This window comes from Rosa rugosa, chromosome 6 (assembly GCF_958449725.1).
Source record: "Rosa rugosa chromosome 6, drRosRugo1.1, whole genome shotgun sequence".
NCBI classification, from domain to species: Eukaryota; Viridiplantae; Streptophyta; class Magnoliopsida; order Rosales; family Rosaceae; genus Rosa; species Rosa rugosa.
In genome coordinates, this window is record NC_084825.1 from 42,918,846 (window position 1) to 42,932,046 (window position 13,201).

Genomic DNA, 13,201 nt, shown 5'->3' on the forward strand with positions numbered 1-13,201 from the left:
TATATATATATATATATATATATATATATAAACACACACAAATATATATATATATATATATATATATTTATAAACACACACACATATATAGATATATCTATATATAACACACACACACACACACACACACACATATATATATATATATATATATAAACACACACAAATATATATCTATATGTGTGTATATATATATTTATAAACACACACACACATATCTACATATATATATATATAAACACACACACACGCACATATATATATATATATATATATATATATATATATATATATATATATATATATATAAATATTTTACGGGCTTTTACGGGCCGGGCCGGGCCGGGCTTTTGCGGGCTTTTTGCGGGCCGGCCCACTACCCACCCGAGGCGGGCTTTTTAACGGGCCGGGCCGGGCTTTTAGCCCTCAGGGCCGGCGGGCCTCCATCGGCCCACTTGATCCGCGGGCTTTTTGATGAGGCCTAAGGAAAAGGATGGTTACTTGGTCACTACTCCTTAATTAACCCTAATCCTAAAGGAAAAGGAAACCAAGCCAGACCTCATTTTCCTATAAATAAGGCAGAAATGGAAACCACAGAGCTCACTCACTTCACTCACAAAACAACCATCATCACAATGGAGAAGGGAAGGTTAATCCGTCTCAACTATCACTGGGTGTCCATCGCTATAGACAATCTTGATTCTTTTGGGGATGTTGGGTACCTAGACTTCAGGTTTCTCGATCAACTCTTACCCCACTGCTCCAAAGATCAGAAGATGTAGACCTGACTCCGATCACCAATAAGCTGTGGAAGAGGTTCTTCGAGAGAGACTTCGGTGGCAAAGCCACTGATGAGGTGATCCAGAAGATGAAGATCAAGAAAATGAGTTTTAAGTGGTCGGAGTTGTACGAGGCCAAGTCAAAGAGGATAGAAGAGGATGAGAAAGAAGTAGGTGAAAGGTTAAAGAAGCTGTATGAGAAAGAAGCTGCTCGGAAACAAAGCCGGCAAGTTAAGGTGTTGGACAAGGTTCCACCTTCTTCGTCAAGCAACAAAACAACTGGGTCCAAGAAAGAGAGCAAACTGATGAGAAAATTAAGGAAACAGCATCTGAATTATCTGGAAGTGAGAAACAAAGAAGCTATGAAGATGAAGAGAACTGCTGCCACCTGTTCTGGTCTCATCAGAAAGCCAAGAACGAGTATTAAACCTATGAACGTCTTTTGAAGCATTGATTAATCTTGGTGGTGGCCTTCAGTCTTCCCTTTAGCTTGTAAAGAATTTAAAGATGAACATTTGTTATTGATTTCAAGAAAAAGAAAGAAAGAAATTCTTTTTGTTCTTGTTCATCTTCGTTGATCTTGTTCATCTCTCTGTATGTAAATTAACTTGTGATTGATGAAATATAAAGTTATTCTTTGATGATAATTTGGTCTTTTTTTTTTTTTGAATAAATGATAATTTGGTCTTTAGTTGATCCTAGTTTTATGTAGTCTGTTGCTTGGGGTCTCATCTTGTTGCCTTTTCCATTACACATTCACTACACCAAATCTAATGGAAAAATGAATCTAAAAGAATAGGTCTATGATATCATGCCTTGGTCTGGTGATCAATTATTTTGAGTAAACAAACCATTTGGTTGTCTTCTGTTTACAATTGTCCACATTGAACCCGAACATTCTAGACTCACTCCCTCCACTTTGGTTGGGTCTAAACTGAGAGAAATTTTTGTACGACATCTGCAGAATTTCGTTTCCAACTTTATATATCAACAGAATCTTTGAGATCTACCTCAAACCTTGTTTTGAAGAAACTTTTATACAGTTTCTAGATTAATCAATCAGTTGCCTGCTCAAGATATGAAGATGCTCCAAACATGAGGTCATGAGGATAATGGACTGGTGCCATTTGATACAATCTTCCTAGACATGTTGCTAGGGCTTTACAAATTTAGAGTTTATCCAAAAATATAAAAATCAAGTGAAGAGTTATCAACACAGATACATCACAAGCACTTTTATGCAATGCTCCGTTTCTTATATACAGCCTATTTTAAAGCAATCCTACTTTTCATGTCTTTAATCCTTTCTTCCTTGTAAGTTCTTCACATGTTCCTAGTCTAAGATGCAGTAGTGTTGTTCAGAAGCTTCATCATGAAGTTGAATCTAACATCAGGCGCGGTCTTGGGCTGAGGCCAAGTTGCTCCTTCAGGCACCTTAATAGATCTGAAACCCTGACCTTTGTACAGCTTTATGGCTCCCGGATTGTTCAAATCACAATGCAATGCGATGGCGCGACAATCCCAGCTCCTTGCTTGAGCTTCTGCTTTCGCTATTAGCCTTTTACCAATTCCTCTACATCGAAATTTCTCCCGAACAGCAACGTTTGATACATATGCAATACCAGTCCTTCAATTCAAACATCATCCGCGGATGTAAGTAAGAATGCATGCTCGATGAATCGATGTGTATATAAGAAGCTAGATGAACTAATTATCTTAACATTTTTTACAATGAGTATCTAAAGTCAAAGGGTTAAGGGTCATCAGCTATAGATTAAGTAGTTGCTTTCACCTAACTACAAGTTTCTGAAATACATGCTTAGCTCTTCTTTTGTTTTTGAGACTCTGAGGTTGGTCTGTGGTGCTACGCTCTCTTCTATGTAGCAGATGAATCTAGAACTATTGCCACTCTAGATGGCAGCACAATGTTAAAATTCAAAGGGTGAAGGTCATGAGCTATGAGTTAAGTGGTCACTTTCAGCTAGAGGCTAGGTGAAATCACTGATTATAAGTATCTGGATATCCTGCTTAGCTCCTGTTTTGTTTTTGAGGCTCAATATATGGTTGGTTTATGGCGCTAAGCTATCAATTCCAATGTATCAGATGGATCTAAGAACTACTGCCACCCTTGTATATTCAATGGCTAACAAACGAGTTCCATCCAAAACTTAATTATAATCTTAACTAGATGGCTGCACAATGATTAAAGTCAAACGATTAAGGTTATGGGCTATGAGTTAAGTGGTTTCTACTTTCTATTTGAAAGGTTCAACTCACACTGATTACATCTGCATAACATGCTTAGCTCCTCTTTTGTTGTTTAGGCTCCATGGTTGGTCTATGGCACTACTGCCATCATTTATGATGTATAGATGGATCTAAGAACTATGACCACTCTTGTATTTTTAATGGCTAACAAACAAGTCTCATCCAAAACTTAACTGTAACACGAACAAGATGTTTAAATAGTCAAGAAATTGAAAGACGTCTTGAACTATAATGCTCACCTTCTCTGCCGGAGAGGACCTTTTCTAGGAAGAAAATCAGCTACAGTATCCACTGTCAATATTCCAGCCACATACCTCTTACTGAGACTGATCTTCCCATCAAGACCGGCAATCTTGAAATCTTCACTTCCGAATAGGAAAGTTTCATCAGCAGGGTTTCCAATGACCGCTACCAGACAAGTCCTTTTGCAACCACTTGGCAAAGAAAACCCAGCTAGCATTCCCACCAGCCGGTCAACCCTAAGAACAAAATCCAAAGGGAAAGCATATTCGGGGAAGAAAGAGCTGCAATGAGTCTCGGCAACCTCCCAACAGTCCTCTAACCTCGCCTCACGAACAACAATTTCAGGAGACACAGTTGGAAATAGATCAGCCACTTGACTGGCTCTGCAGACTCCTAGACACAACAACCAGAACCATCTTCAATACCCAAAATTCTATGCACATTATAATAGACAAATCTTAGTCCCACAATTACACTAGACCTCTGTTTAGTGACATCCGTAAAACTAGAGGGATACAAAAATCAGGAGGAAAACAAAGGAAGGAAAGTGTTAATGCTAGTCAAAGGAACTGTTTGCAAATGCAAATTTTTCTGGTTTTCTAAGTTTTAGCTCAATTTCCAGACCAAATAGTTGAATAAAATGCAGAGTGCTTTCTTTTGCCCCTAATCATGGGATGGTATAACAGTGTGACTATGATTTTCAAATATACAAATTTCCGGGTTCTTAGCAACTACAAAAATACACCAACAATGGTTATCAATCATCTTTAGATATGGAAAATCATAGTCAGATGTGAATGTAGCCCAATAAAGCAGTGAACTTGGAGCTGAAATTGACAAAATACCAAAAGGGTCTTACACAAGTTCCAAACTTCTTAAAAAATACTCAAACTTCAGGGTTGTTTGCAAATGCAATAAACGAATCAGCACCATAGATGGGTCTCTCAGTAACCCAATAGAGTAGTCAACTTGAAATTGAAATTGACAAAGCACCCAAAACTGTCAATACCAGCTCAAATCCACCCACATACTCAAACACAGAATCTAAGCAATTAAAGTAACTGTGAAAAAAGATGGAAAATTGAGAGTACCCACCAGATTTGGAGAAGGAGAGGAGAGAGAAATTGTCAGTGGAGGATGCAGAAACCCTAGGAGTGGAAGTGGAAGTGGAAAGAGGGAAGTTGTTTGGTCGTTTAAGGTTGAGAGTGGTGTTAATGGAGGTTGGGGACACTGAGATTCCCAACGGTACGGTCCGCATTTCTTGGACTAAGTCTATCAACAATCGGAGATTCTTTCTTTCTCTTTTGGGGTGGTTGAAGTTGTTACAGTGAGTCAGTTATAAAAGGACACACAGCTGAGCAGAGCAGAGCAGCTCTGTGTCTGACCCCAGTTTTACCCAACTTTCCACACGTGTGTTTTGGTAACTGCCTGTACCAATAATGAAGAAAAAAAGATCCTTCTTTTTCTTCTCGAGTAAATTGTATTTCGAAAATTTCGAAAATGTTAGAGTATTCTCGAATGGACAATCGTTAAATTGTAAGTTGTTTGCGGTATTCTTTATGGGTGAGCTAATCTAATGACTCTTGACTGTAAAGTTTTAATACTCCAGAGCACTATAGACAACTCTATTTCATTTTACATATAACTTTATATAAGCGATTTTATGTCAGTACGTATCATCTAACTTGATACAATATAATATTTACACTTTGAAGTTGTTGCAATTCAAAACGATAGCTTTTTTTAGTTGTAAGTTCCATTTTCATGCTGCTAGTACTCTCATCATTTTCAAAACTACCCAGAGTTGCCCAAGCTCTAAGGTCTTAAGACTTTACTTTCATTTAAATTAAACTGGAAAGCAGGTTTTACCAACAAAAAGTTCTTCAGAAAAGACCGTTTCAGTTTTCATTGTCAATGAATTTTCATCGTTTGAATTCTCACTTTCAATGACTTTTGTTGTTTGAGTTTTCATTCATTGTAAGACAGCTTTTGCCGATGAGAGATCGTCACCAAAGGTCGTTTCAGTTTTTCATTCCCAACGACTTTTTATTATTTGAAGACAACTATAGCCAGCAATAAATTAGTCGAGAAAGATCGTTTCAATTTTTTCGTTTAAATTAAAATGAAAAAAATTTGAGACTTGTTCATCGTTTGAGTTAAATTTATAAAAATAAAATAAAAAAATAAAAAACCTTGTTGTCCAAGTTTGATTTAAATAAAATTGGATAATAACATTCTGCCGATTCGGGAAAGATCGTCTTGAATTTTACATAATATGTAAACATACTGTATAGAAGCCAAAAGTTTTAATGGCATATGGACAATAATTCTGATAGCTTGAGGTTGCTTCAGAAGAACAGTGAGGACCATAGAATCCAAATCTGTTTAGCACCAACTTCAACAAATCACCATAAAAAATGTCCACATCATTAGGATACACAAATTCATGCTCAGTTACACTTCATTTGAAAAGAAAGGGGAGCTCTCAAGAACACTTTGAACTGAGGTAATGCTATTGAATTAAAAGCCATATCCCTTTAGTAAATCAACTCTGTAAACTGCTTATACATGAACTTTTATTGGTCTCTTGAATTTGACATTTCCTATGTGAGGTAAAGTAAATGTATATGTTATATTTGTGTGGAATGAGATTTGAAGGATCTAAAAATCAACAGGAAGACTACTTAAGAATGCAAAGGTGTAGGGAGACGTGGACTTGCCAAACAGTGAACACCAAGTAGGAAGCTTTGAAAGAACTCTTTCGACTTTCGGTGTTACAATGTCCATATCAGTTCTTAACTTGAGAAGGGGAGCTTGCTCATCTCTCTTCCCGTCCGCCTTAAGGGTAGAGTTTTTGGTCCAGAAGAGAGTCAGACCAAACTTCGTTGGTGAATTGTTTCCCCCGGCAAACTGAATAACATGCCAACCATCTACAGCGCTCTTGTCACCAACTGAAACCAATTCCTCAGAGTTTCCAGCATCTGAAATTACAAGTTTGACATTTTCAGCTGAGAAATGTCGTCGTACAATCACAAGAAAGAAATAAGGAGAAATGCAATATAATGCAGTTAATTGTACCTGTGAATGCAAAATCCCGTATTTCATCCATGTTTATTGCAAGAGACCACCGTAATGAACCCTTCGTATCAATTAAAACTTGTGTTGTTCTTTCAATATCTTGAGTATCACTCTGAACATGCATTATGGGAATGTCTGCTTCACTCCACCCACTGTCACTGTCATCCTCAGTCCAACAGCCGTATTTCACTGTAAAAGTTACAAAATCAAAGACCTGATCTCGACCACATCTGAAACCTTCATTAATTAGCTCAACCTCCTTTGTCAATTTTCCAGGAGTTGAAGAAAACAGAGACACATAGGATCTAGGATCTTCAATGCTTCTTGTAGTATCTACAACATGCACAACCTGAGAACCATAAAGTGTGAATAACTGAATAAGAGGCGGACTCAAGATAATCAAGTGAGGGAAATATATTGGATCACTAATTAACTGGACAAACGAAAAATTCAATCCCATGGTTTTCCAATAAAATCATGTATTACACAGAAAAAAAGAGCTTCATGTGCATAATCCAGGTACCAGAAACACAATATTGACATACAAACAAAATTAGGACTTAGGGTGGTAAAGATACTATAGGGACAGTGCTACAGGGACTTACATTTACAGCTCTTGATGCGTCTTTGGTAAATGCTGGTACAGTACCAGATAATACAAGAGCAAGCGAGAGGCAAAACAAGGCGCAAGTTGAGAGAACAATCAATCTCTTGGCACCTGGAGAGCAATTGAACCAATACTACCTAGTTAGCTCAAAACTAAAAAGGGAAGTCAAATTATGTCTTATAAGTTAACTAAACATATCCATCATCATGAACTCAATAAAAAGCCAACTACTTGGTAAACAAATACCGGAAAGATGAATGTATGAAAGAAGATACACCAAAGTCAGGCACATGACAGCAGAAACAAAAACAGCAAGTATAACATTTCCCAGCCAATAAGGAGTGCCACCAGGATTCCTGAGAAAAATAAAAATAACAATGTCACAGTTGAGAATTAAAAAAAGCAGGTTGCTAAATCTGCAAATAGCAACAAAGAATTTCACAAATATACTTGTGGAGTTCCATCACAGGCAAGGTGTCCAAAGACACCAAGGAGCTGTTTACTCAGAAGGGTTTAATAAAAATCAAGAGCCAGCCCACTTTCAACCTCCAGATTCATTATTTCACTTATCAAACAGTCTGTTAGTAAATTGTTAATAATTACTTTGGACTTATCACATAAATGACTTGATTGGATTCAATTCTCTTCTAGAAAGAAGTTCATATGATACATCACCAATCTGAATGTGGCTTGAAATGCCACCTTAAATTTGCAAAGACATTAAACTTCAACCCTATAATACCCTAAAAGTAAATCAGTTGCCTTTTAGTTTTTAGATAAACTAGAGTACCGCATAATTTACCTATCAAAACGAACCATGGTCCCGATTATTGTGCCAGCCACCCTAATGAATACGCCAGCAGACAGTACTATCGGTACAGCTAATCCTATCAGCAGAGTTGCAAGTTTCAGTGGCTTAGGTAATCGGACTGGGCTTAGAGTTGCTTCAAGAAAGCCATCTGGATAGTACAGTGTAAACGATTAGTTGAAAGAAAAATCAAGTAGATATGAACATGCTTCTCTTTAAAGAAATGTTAAATTGAACATGGGTCAGACTAAAGTAGTTATAAACATGAACTCACATGCGAATGCTGGTGGAACCAACCAAGCAAGAGCCAGATAAGACGATCCAATTCTGTAATAGGTTCCCAAACAGAGGAGAATGAGCCATTGAATTGATCCAGCTTTGTAGAGCCATCTTTCAGCCTCTAATTTAACCAAATCGGCTCGGATAGCAGGTGACAGCTGTTTTTTCTTGGAGTAAGCGTTTGCCAAATACGTATGAAGAACAAGATAACCCAAATATTGACCAGTTAATGCTCCAAGCAGAGCAGGTGCAGCGAATAACCCAACTACAAGCCATGGGTTTGCGACATATGGCACTGGTGATGACGATATTAGGGGTATAATAAAGGCCACAATAACAGAGAAACTTAATGCAAATGTCCACATAAGAATGACACTTAAACATGACAAGACCAATGATACTGCAGCTGGATAACCACCCATAAGTAATGATGTAGTCCATATAAGAAGTGATTGCGCTATCACTGAATTATGAAGCATTCTGGCGAAGCGTTGACGGTAGACAATCATGTACATCCCCTGGGATTGTCACAAGATTCAGAATTACATGGCAAACTTGAAATATCATGGCACCAGAAGGCCACAAACTACAACATCTCAGCAAAAGAAAAAAAGAAATCCCAAGTGTGTCAGGTATCAAAACAAGAAAACATGATAACGTTTCTGGAGTCAAAATGTACCAAAATGTCAAAATATATGGCAGAACTCAGGCCTGTTTTATCCTCTTCTTCCATTGTACTGGCTTTTGGAAGATGAGAGGATGCAGCAACCCGGAGCAGAAAAGCAAGCATATTTTCTCCAAGATGTTGAAGAGATCCCAATTGAAGAAGCTCGAATTTGTCATTCTGCATTACAAAGAAAGTGTAGATTGTAAATAATAAATTCAAATTGGAAACACCAAGTTAAGTCTCTGCCTAGTTGGATGATTGTTAGATGCAGCCAATACTCTTGATTAACACTAATAATCAATCAGGTGGAAAAGAGTTACAACTTAGAACCATTCCCATAATCAAAAGCAAATAAAGCTACATACTACATGTAGCCTAACTACTGGATAAACTAGTAATTACTTCCATGGAATCAAATAGCTGCATTGCTTCACATGCTTAGTTGCTTACTCATTAATATTGACATTATAGCTACAGACAAGCTAGCATGCAATGCTAAAAGATGAGTACAACCAGACAACCTTAATGAAGCGCCCCCTACATATCCTCATTAAGAAGGCAGAGCCTCAAGCCGATATTACAATAAAATTACTCAAATCAATTCTTTGCAAAACAAAACTAAAGAATAATATTGAATGTTAAACAATAAATTTCAATCCCCTTACAAGAATCGACTCAGAACTTCCTCTATGAATTATGAAAGGAAAAAGAACTAGCCAGCTAATATCCCAAAAAAGAGTGCAAGACGAAGAGAAGAAAAACCTTCGTGTGGTATACTGCACTGTTATCTGAGTAAGCAAAGTCAAGGCCTGAAAGGCCAGCTAGCTCTTTGTATACTTGGAAATCTGTTGCAGATTTGATGGCTCCAGAGGAAAATATATCCTGCAGCATAAGAATTGAGTCCTTTTCCTATATAAATACACATATATTGTCCAAAAGAGATATAACAAAAAAATATCAAAGGAATGATTACAAACCTGTCCTATTATGTGGCCAGATGGGTATTTCGCTACTGCAGCATAATTCTCAATAGCCCAAGGATGAGGACCAGCCTATTAGATGAAGAAATAATTATAAGAAAGGACAATATTAAGCTCAAACACAGTTTAGAGCAGCATGAGTAACTTTAATGAGAACAGAAGATATAGATGTATAGTTAATAGATGATACATCTGCCATCTAAGCTATAAAATCTAATGAACTACACAAGTAAAGTTTCAAGAAATACCCAATACTATCATATTACAAAATGGACAACCTCAACTGACCCATCTGCTCAATATCAGCTAATGATGAGGTACCGATGTTAGAGACAGCACAGTCAATCATAGGTGGTCGTGTTTAACATACCAAAATCAAGCACCGCGTGAGAAAAGTAAGTTTACAAACTGTTCCCTATTTTTTCCATTACTGTCCTTGGACCCTAATGTCCCAAACTAACAAGAGAAACCCTTTCAAACAAAGTGATATACAAATTTTATAGAGCAATGCCGTGGAAATATAATTTAAGCAATATCATCATATCCTACATATTTTGGAGATAGAAATCTGAGACCTTGACACACGCTATATATGACTTAAGTTATAAAAAGGCTATTAACTGGAGTTTAGAATATTGAGCACCTACAGACATATCTCAACTGCAAGAATAAGTGAATGCTGACCACAAACCTGACCTGAAATATGCCAGACTTCCCTCCAATACCCATGGCCTCCAAATCAATAGCCAGACGAATCGTACTGCTCCATGGATGCTGCATCAATAAGTCCAAAACAAATTCAATAGAAGACTTAATTGTACAGACAGAACGAGAAATGCTTAGGATCATACTGATGCATGATTTAAACAACTTCTCCATGTTTTGTCTGTTTCTTAGAACACAAGTAAAGAATCAGTTTTTCTAATTCACAGTTAAAAACTACACCACATGATCTCTACAATCTCAAAATCAAACAACATTATCTCACTAATCGAATTTTCTAATAAATGGAACAGAGGGACAATAGAACCTCATCATCTAAGTATTTGGATATGCATATCAAAGGACAGTACGGCTACTAGTGACGACAAAGAGAGAGTCGAAATTAACCTGAGTTATAAAGCTATGAGCACCATTTAGACCTTCCTCCTCCCCAGTGTTAAACAAAAATATAACAGCATGCTTAAATCCATGCGCCCACTGCGAAACTCCACGAGCAAGTTCCAACATAACAGCCACACACGAACTGCAATCTCCGGCCCCTCCTCTGAAACATGAATGGTCACCACATCAAATTCAGCTAGTGAAAAACTGTTCCAAAATCATACACTCATGTACTAAACTGAAAGTCCTTTACACAGAATTTCCCAACATGGGTACTTATGCTCGAAACAAAGATCATAACTTTAACAAACAAAACCGAAAAAGATACGAACTTCGAGACTGAACAACATGAACAAGGCTTACGTTGAGAAGACAGTGTCAATGTGAGAAGACACCAGAACAGCATTGTCCACAGAAACAGGTGAATACTTGGGCGAGATTCTTACAACAATGTGATTCAAATCCGAATACACAAGTGTTTTCCCCTTAAACAATCCACTCTTCATTTGATTCGCTCCTGTTTTCGCAACAAACGAGTCCACCTCCACATCAACTTCCCAATGAGCCGTTTTCTTAATCTCCTCTGCTTCTGCCAACACATACTGAAAACCCATGTCAGAAACCAAAACCGAAATCAAACCATACAAAACTGAATGCTTTGTATTGCTAAAATATATCCAAGTGTGCTGAACTAACCTGCTGAGCAAGAGTGATGGCTTCAGAGGCAACAGGGTGAGGGCCCAACTGGGTCAGAACCTTGACGTGTTTCCGAGCAGAGAACTCGGAGAAGCCTCGCTTTCCGGCCTGGTCAGGGGTGAGAGGGGCGGGGAGGGACTCGAACTGGTAATGATAAACGCCCCAACACGAGTATGTGATGGCTGCGAACAAGGTGAGCCAGACAAAGGGTGATCGCTGTGGCCTCTGAACAACCCATGGGGTGGTGACACTTGGGTTTTGAGTTGGTTCTTGTTCTGGTTGTGGTTGTGGTTGTGCTGAAGAGGAACCAGTCTGGGGCTTCCGTCGCATTGTGGAGTTTGGTTTGGGGAAAGAGAGTTGGGATGTGATTTGGGTTCTGGATTGCAGAGGATGAAGAGGTTTGTACTTAAAAAGTCAGCTCCTGCCTATGGCTGCAACTCGTGTGGGTGTTTAAGGAAGCCGTCCTAAACCGGATTTGGAGTCCGAACAGGTTTGGAGGATTAAGCCGAATTCGTATTTTAATGTGCTAGATTATATTTTTGTTTTGGCATAAGTATTTTTCCTAAATATTAAATATATGTTTCTTTTGAGTTTTTTTTTTGTTTCTTTCGTATAGTGGGAATATAAAAAAAAAACCATTACAAAACTAAGATTTGGATTAGTGTTTTAGAGTTTATTTATTTTATTTGTCTAAGTAGTTAGATATATAAAATTAATTTTCAATTACAAATAATAATAAAAAAATACTTAGATTAAAATTTTAAAATCGTACTTTAATTGGGATGGTATGAGCACGACCTGTTTATTAGCCGACACAAACATGATAGAGGCTTAGGTCATGGGCCCGGTCGAGCTTAATGTTCAAGTAAATGGGCTGACCCAAACACAGCATGAAGCACGAATATGCCCGCTTTAAATGAGTCGGCCCATTTGCCACCTTTAACCGTATGTCCTACATTTTTAGGGATGGCAATGGGGAGGGCAGAGTAAGGGGATTAAATTACCATCCTCATACCCGACTTCATTCTCCATCCCCTTACCCGCCCCAATCCCCGTAATAAGATATCGGGGATTCCCCGTCCCCGTCCCCATTGGGGATTAGGTCCCCATACCCGCTTCAATCCCCGTTAACAATATTACTAATTTATTATATAAAAATTTATACAAATAATTATGGATTATAAAATATGAAATTAAAATCAAACATCAAAATAAAATAAATTTCTTATTTCAATCAAGGAAAATTGATATGTTCATAAAGATCTTTTATTAAAAATAAACTTCTTCTTTTTTGGTGATCGTTAAGGCATCCAAAACTGCAATTTACCATTATAAATACGAACAGTTCCGGTTCGACAGATTCGGTCCGTTCGTGTAAAATGCAGTTTTGGATGCCTTAATGATCACCAAATTGGCTGAAATTTTGTAGAGGTGATCTATACACTAGGACCTAAAAACTGAACGGTTAAGATGTAAAAATGTGGCCGGAAAGTGGTCGAAAACAGGAAATCCGTACCGAAAATTCGGTACGGACGTCCGCACCTGAGAAAATTCATATATATATATATATATATATATATATATATATATATATAATTCTTATTGGGTGGGTATGGGGATGGGGATCAAAATATCATCCCCGCCCCGTACCCGATTTCAGAATTCGAATACTGGGGATCCCCATCCCCATCC

At 37.7% G+C, this 13,201-nt stretch overlaps 3 protein-coding genes across 4 annotated transcripts; 1 reads left to right on the plus strand and 2 right to left on the minus strand.

Moving 5' to 3' along the window:
* Nucleotides 1-584: 584 nt before the first annotated feature.
* On the plus strand, nt 585-1,225 carry LOC133716822 (uncharacterized). The gene is made up of 2 exons (XM_062143477.1): nt 585-649; nt 727-1,225. The coding sequence occupies exons 1-2, from the start codon at nt 585-587 to the stop codon at nt 1,223-1,225; spliced, it is 564 nt and encodes a 187-aa protein (XP_061999461.1).
* A 658-nt stretch (nt 1,226-1,883) lies between these two features.
* On the minus strand, nt 1,884-4,651 carry LOC133715086 (GCN5-related N-acetyltransferase 4, chloroplastic). Its single transcript, XM_062141433.1, has 3 exons — nt 4,386-4,651; nt 3,287-3,683; nt 1,884-2,406 (listed from the first exon to the last, which is right to left on the minus strand). Exons 1-3 carry the CDS (start codon nt 4,546-4,548, stop codon nt 2,118-2,120), a joined length of 849 nt encoding a protein of 282 aa, XP_061997417.1. The 5' UTR covers nt 4,549-4,651; the 3' UTR covers nt 1,884-2,117.
* A 999-nt stretch (nt 4,652-5,650) lies between these two features.
* LOC133715072 (uncharacterized) lies at nt 5,651-11,998 on the minus strand. Of its 2 annotated transcripts, none has more exons than XM_062141386.1 (13): nt 11,510-11,998; nt 11,177-11,415; nt 10,820-10,976; nt 10,406-10,483; nt 9,707-9,781; nt 9,492-9,611; nt 8,742-8,906; nt 8,058-8,580; nt 7,778-7,934; nt 7,222-7,331; nt 6,974-7,086; nt 6,369-6,717; nt 5,651-6,271 (listed from the first exon to the last, which is right to left on the minus strand). In XM_062141386.1, the coding sequence occupies exons 1-13, from the start codon at nt 11,837-11,839 to the stop codon at nt 5,952-5,954; spliced, it is 2,736 nt and encodes a 911-aa protein (XP_061997370.1). In that variant the 5' UTR covers nt 11,840-11,998; the 3' UTR covers nt 5,651-5,951. The 2 variants fall into 2 exon arrangements, with proteins under 2 accessions (XP_061997370.1, XP_061997371.1); XM_062141387.1 differs by having other exon boundaries at nt 11,177-11,402; nt 11,510-11,646.
* Nucleotides 11,999-13,201: the final 1,203 nt, after the last annotated feature.

What these genes read in the sequence shown, in the direction of transcription:
- LOC133716822 (XM_062143477.1), top strand. Translation starts at nt 585, where the DNA reads ATGGAAACCACAGAGCTCACTCACTTCACTCACAAAACAACCATCATC. An exon ending in ATCACAATGGAGAAGGGAAG is followed by an intron (nt 650 to 726) that starts GTTAATCCGTCT and finishes TTGGGTACCTAG; the next exon opens with ACTTCAGGTTTCTCGATCAA.
- LOC133715086 (XM_062141433.1), bottom strand. Translation starts at nt 4,548, where the DNA reads ATGCGGACCGTACCGTTGGGAATCTCAGTGTCCCCAACCTCCATTAAC. An exon ending in CCTCTCCTTCTCCAAATCTG is followed by an intron (nt 3,684 to 4,385) that starts GTGGGTACTCTC and finishes TGTTGTGTCTAG; the next exon opens with GAGTCTGCAGAGCCAGTCAA. An exon ending in GGTCCTCTCCGGCAGAGAAG is followed by an intron (nt 2,407 to 3,286) that starts GTGAGCATTATA and finishes TTTGAATTGAAG; the next exon opens with GACTGGTATTGCATATGTAT.
- LOC133715072 (XM_062141386.1), bottom strand. Translation starts at nt 11,839, where the DNA reads ATGCGACGGAAGCCCCAGACTGGTTCCTCTTCAGCACAACCACAACCA. An exon ending in CCATATATTTTGACATTTTG is followed by an intron (nt 8,581 to 8,741) that starts GTACATTTTGAC and finishes TGACAATCCCAG; the next exon opens with GGGATGTACATGATTGTCTA. An exon ending in ACCATGGTTCGTTTTGATAG is followed by an intron (nt 7,332 to 7,777) that starts GTAAATTATGCG and finishes TATTTTTCTCAG; the next exon opens with GAATCCTGGTGGCACTCCTT.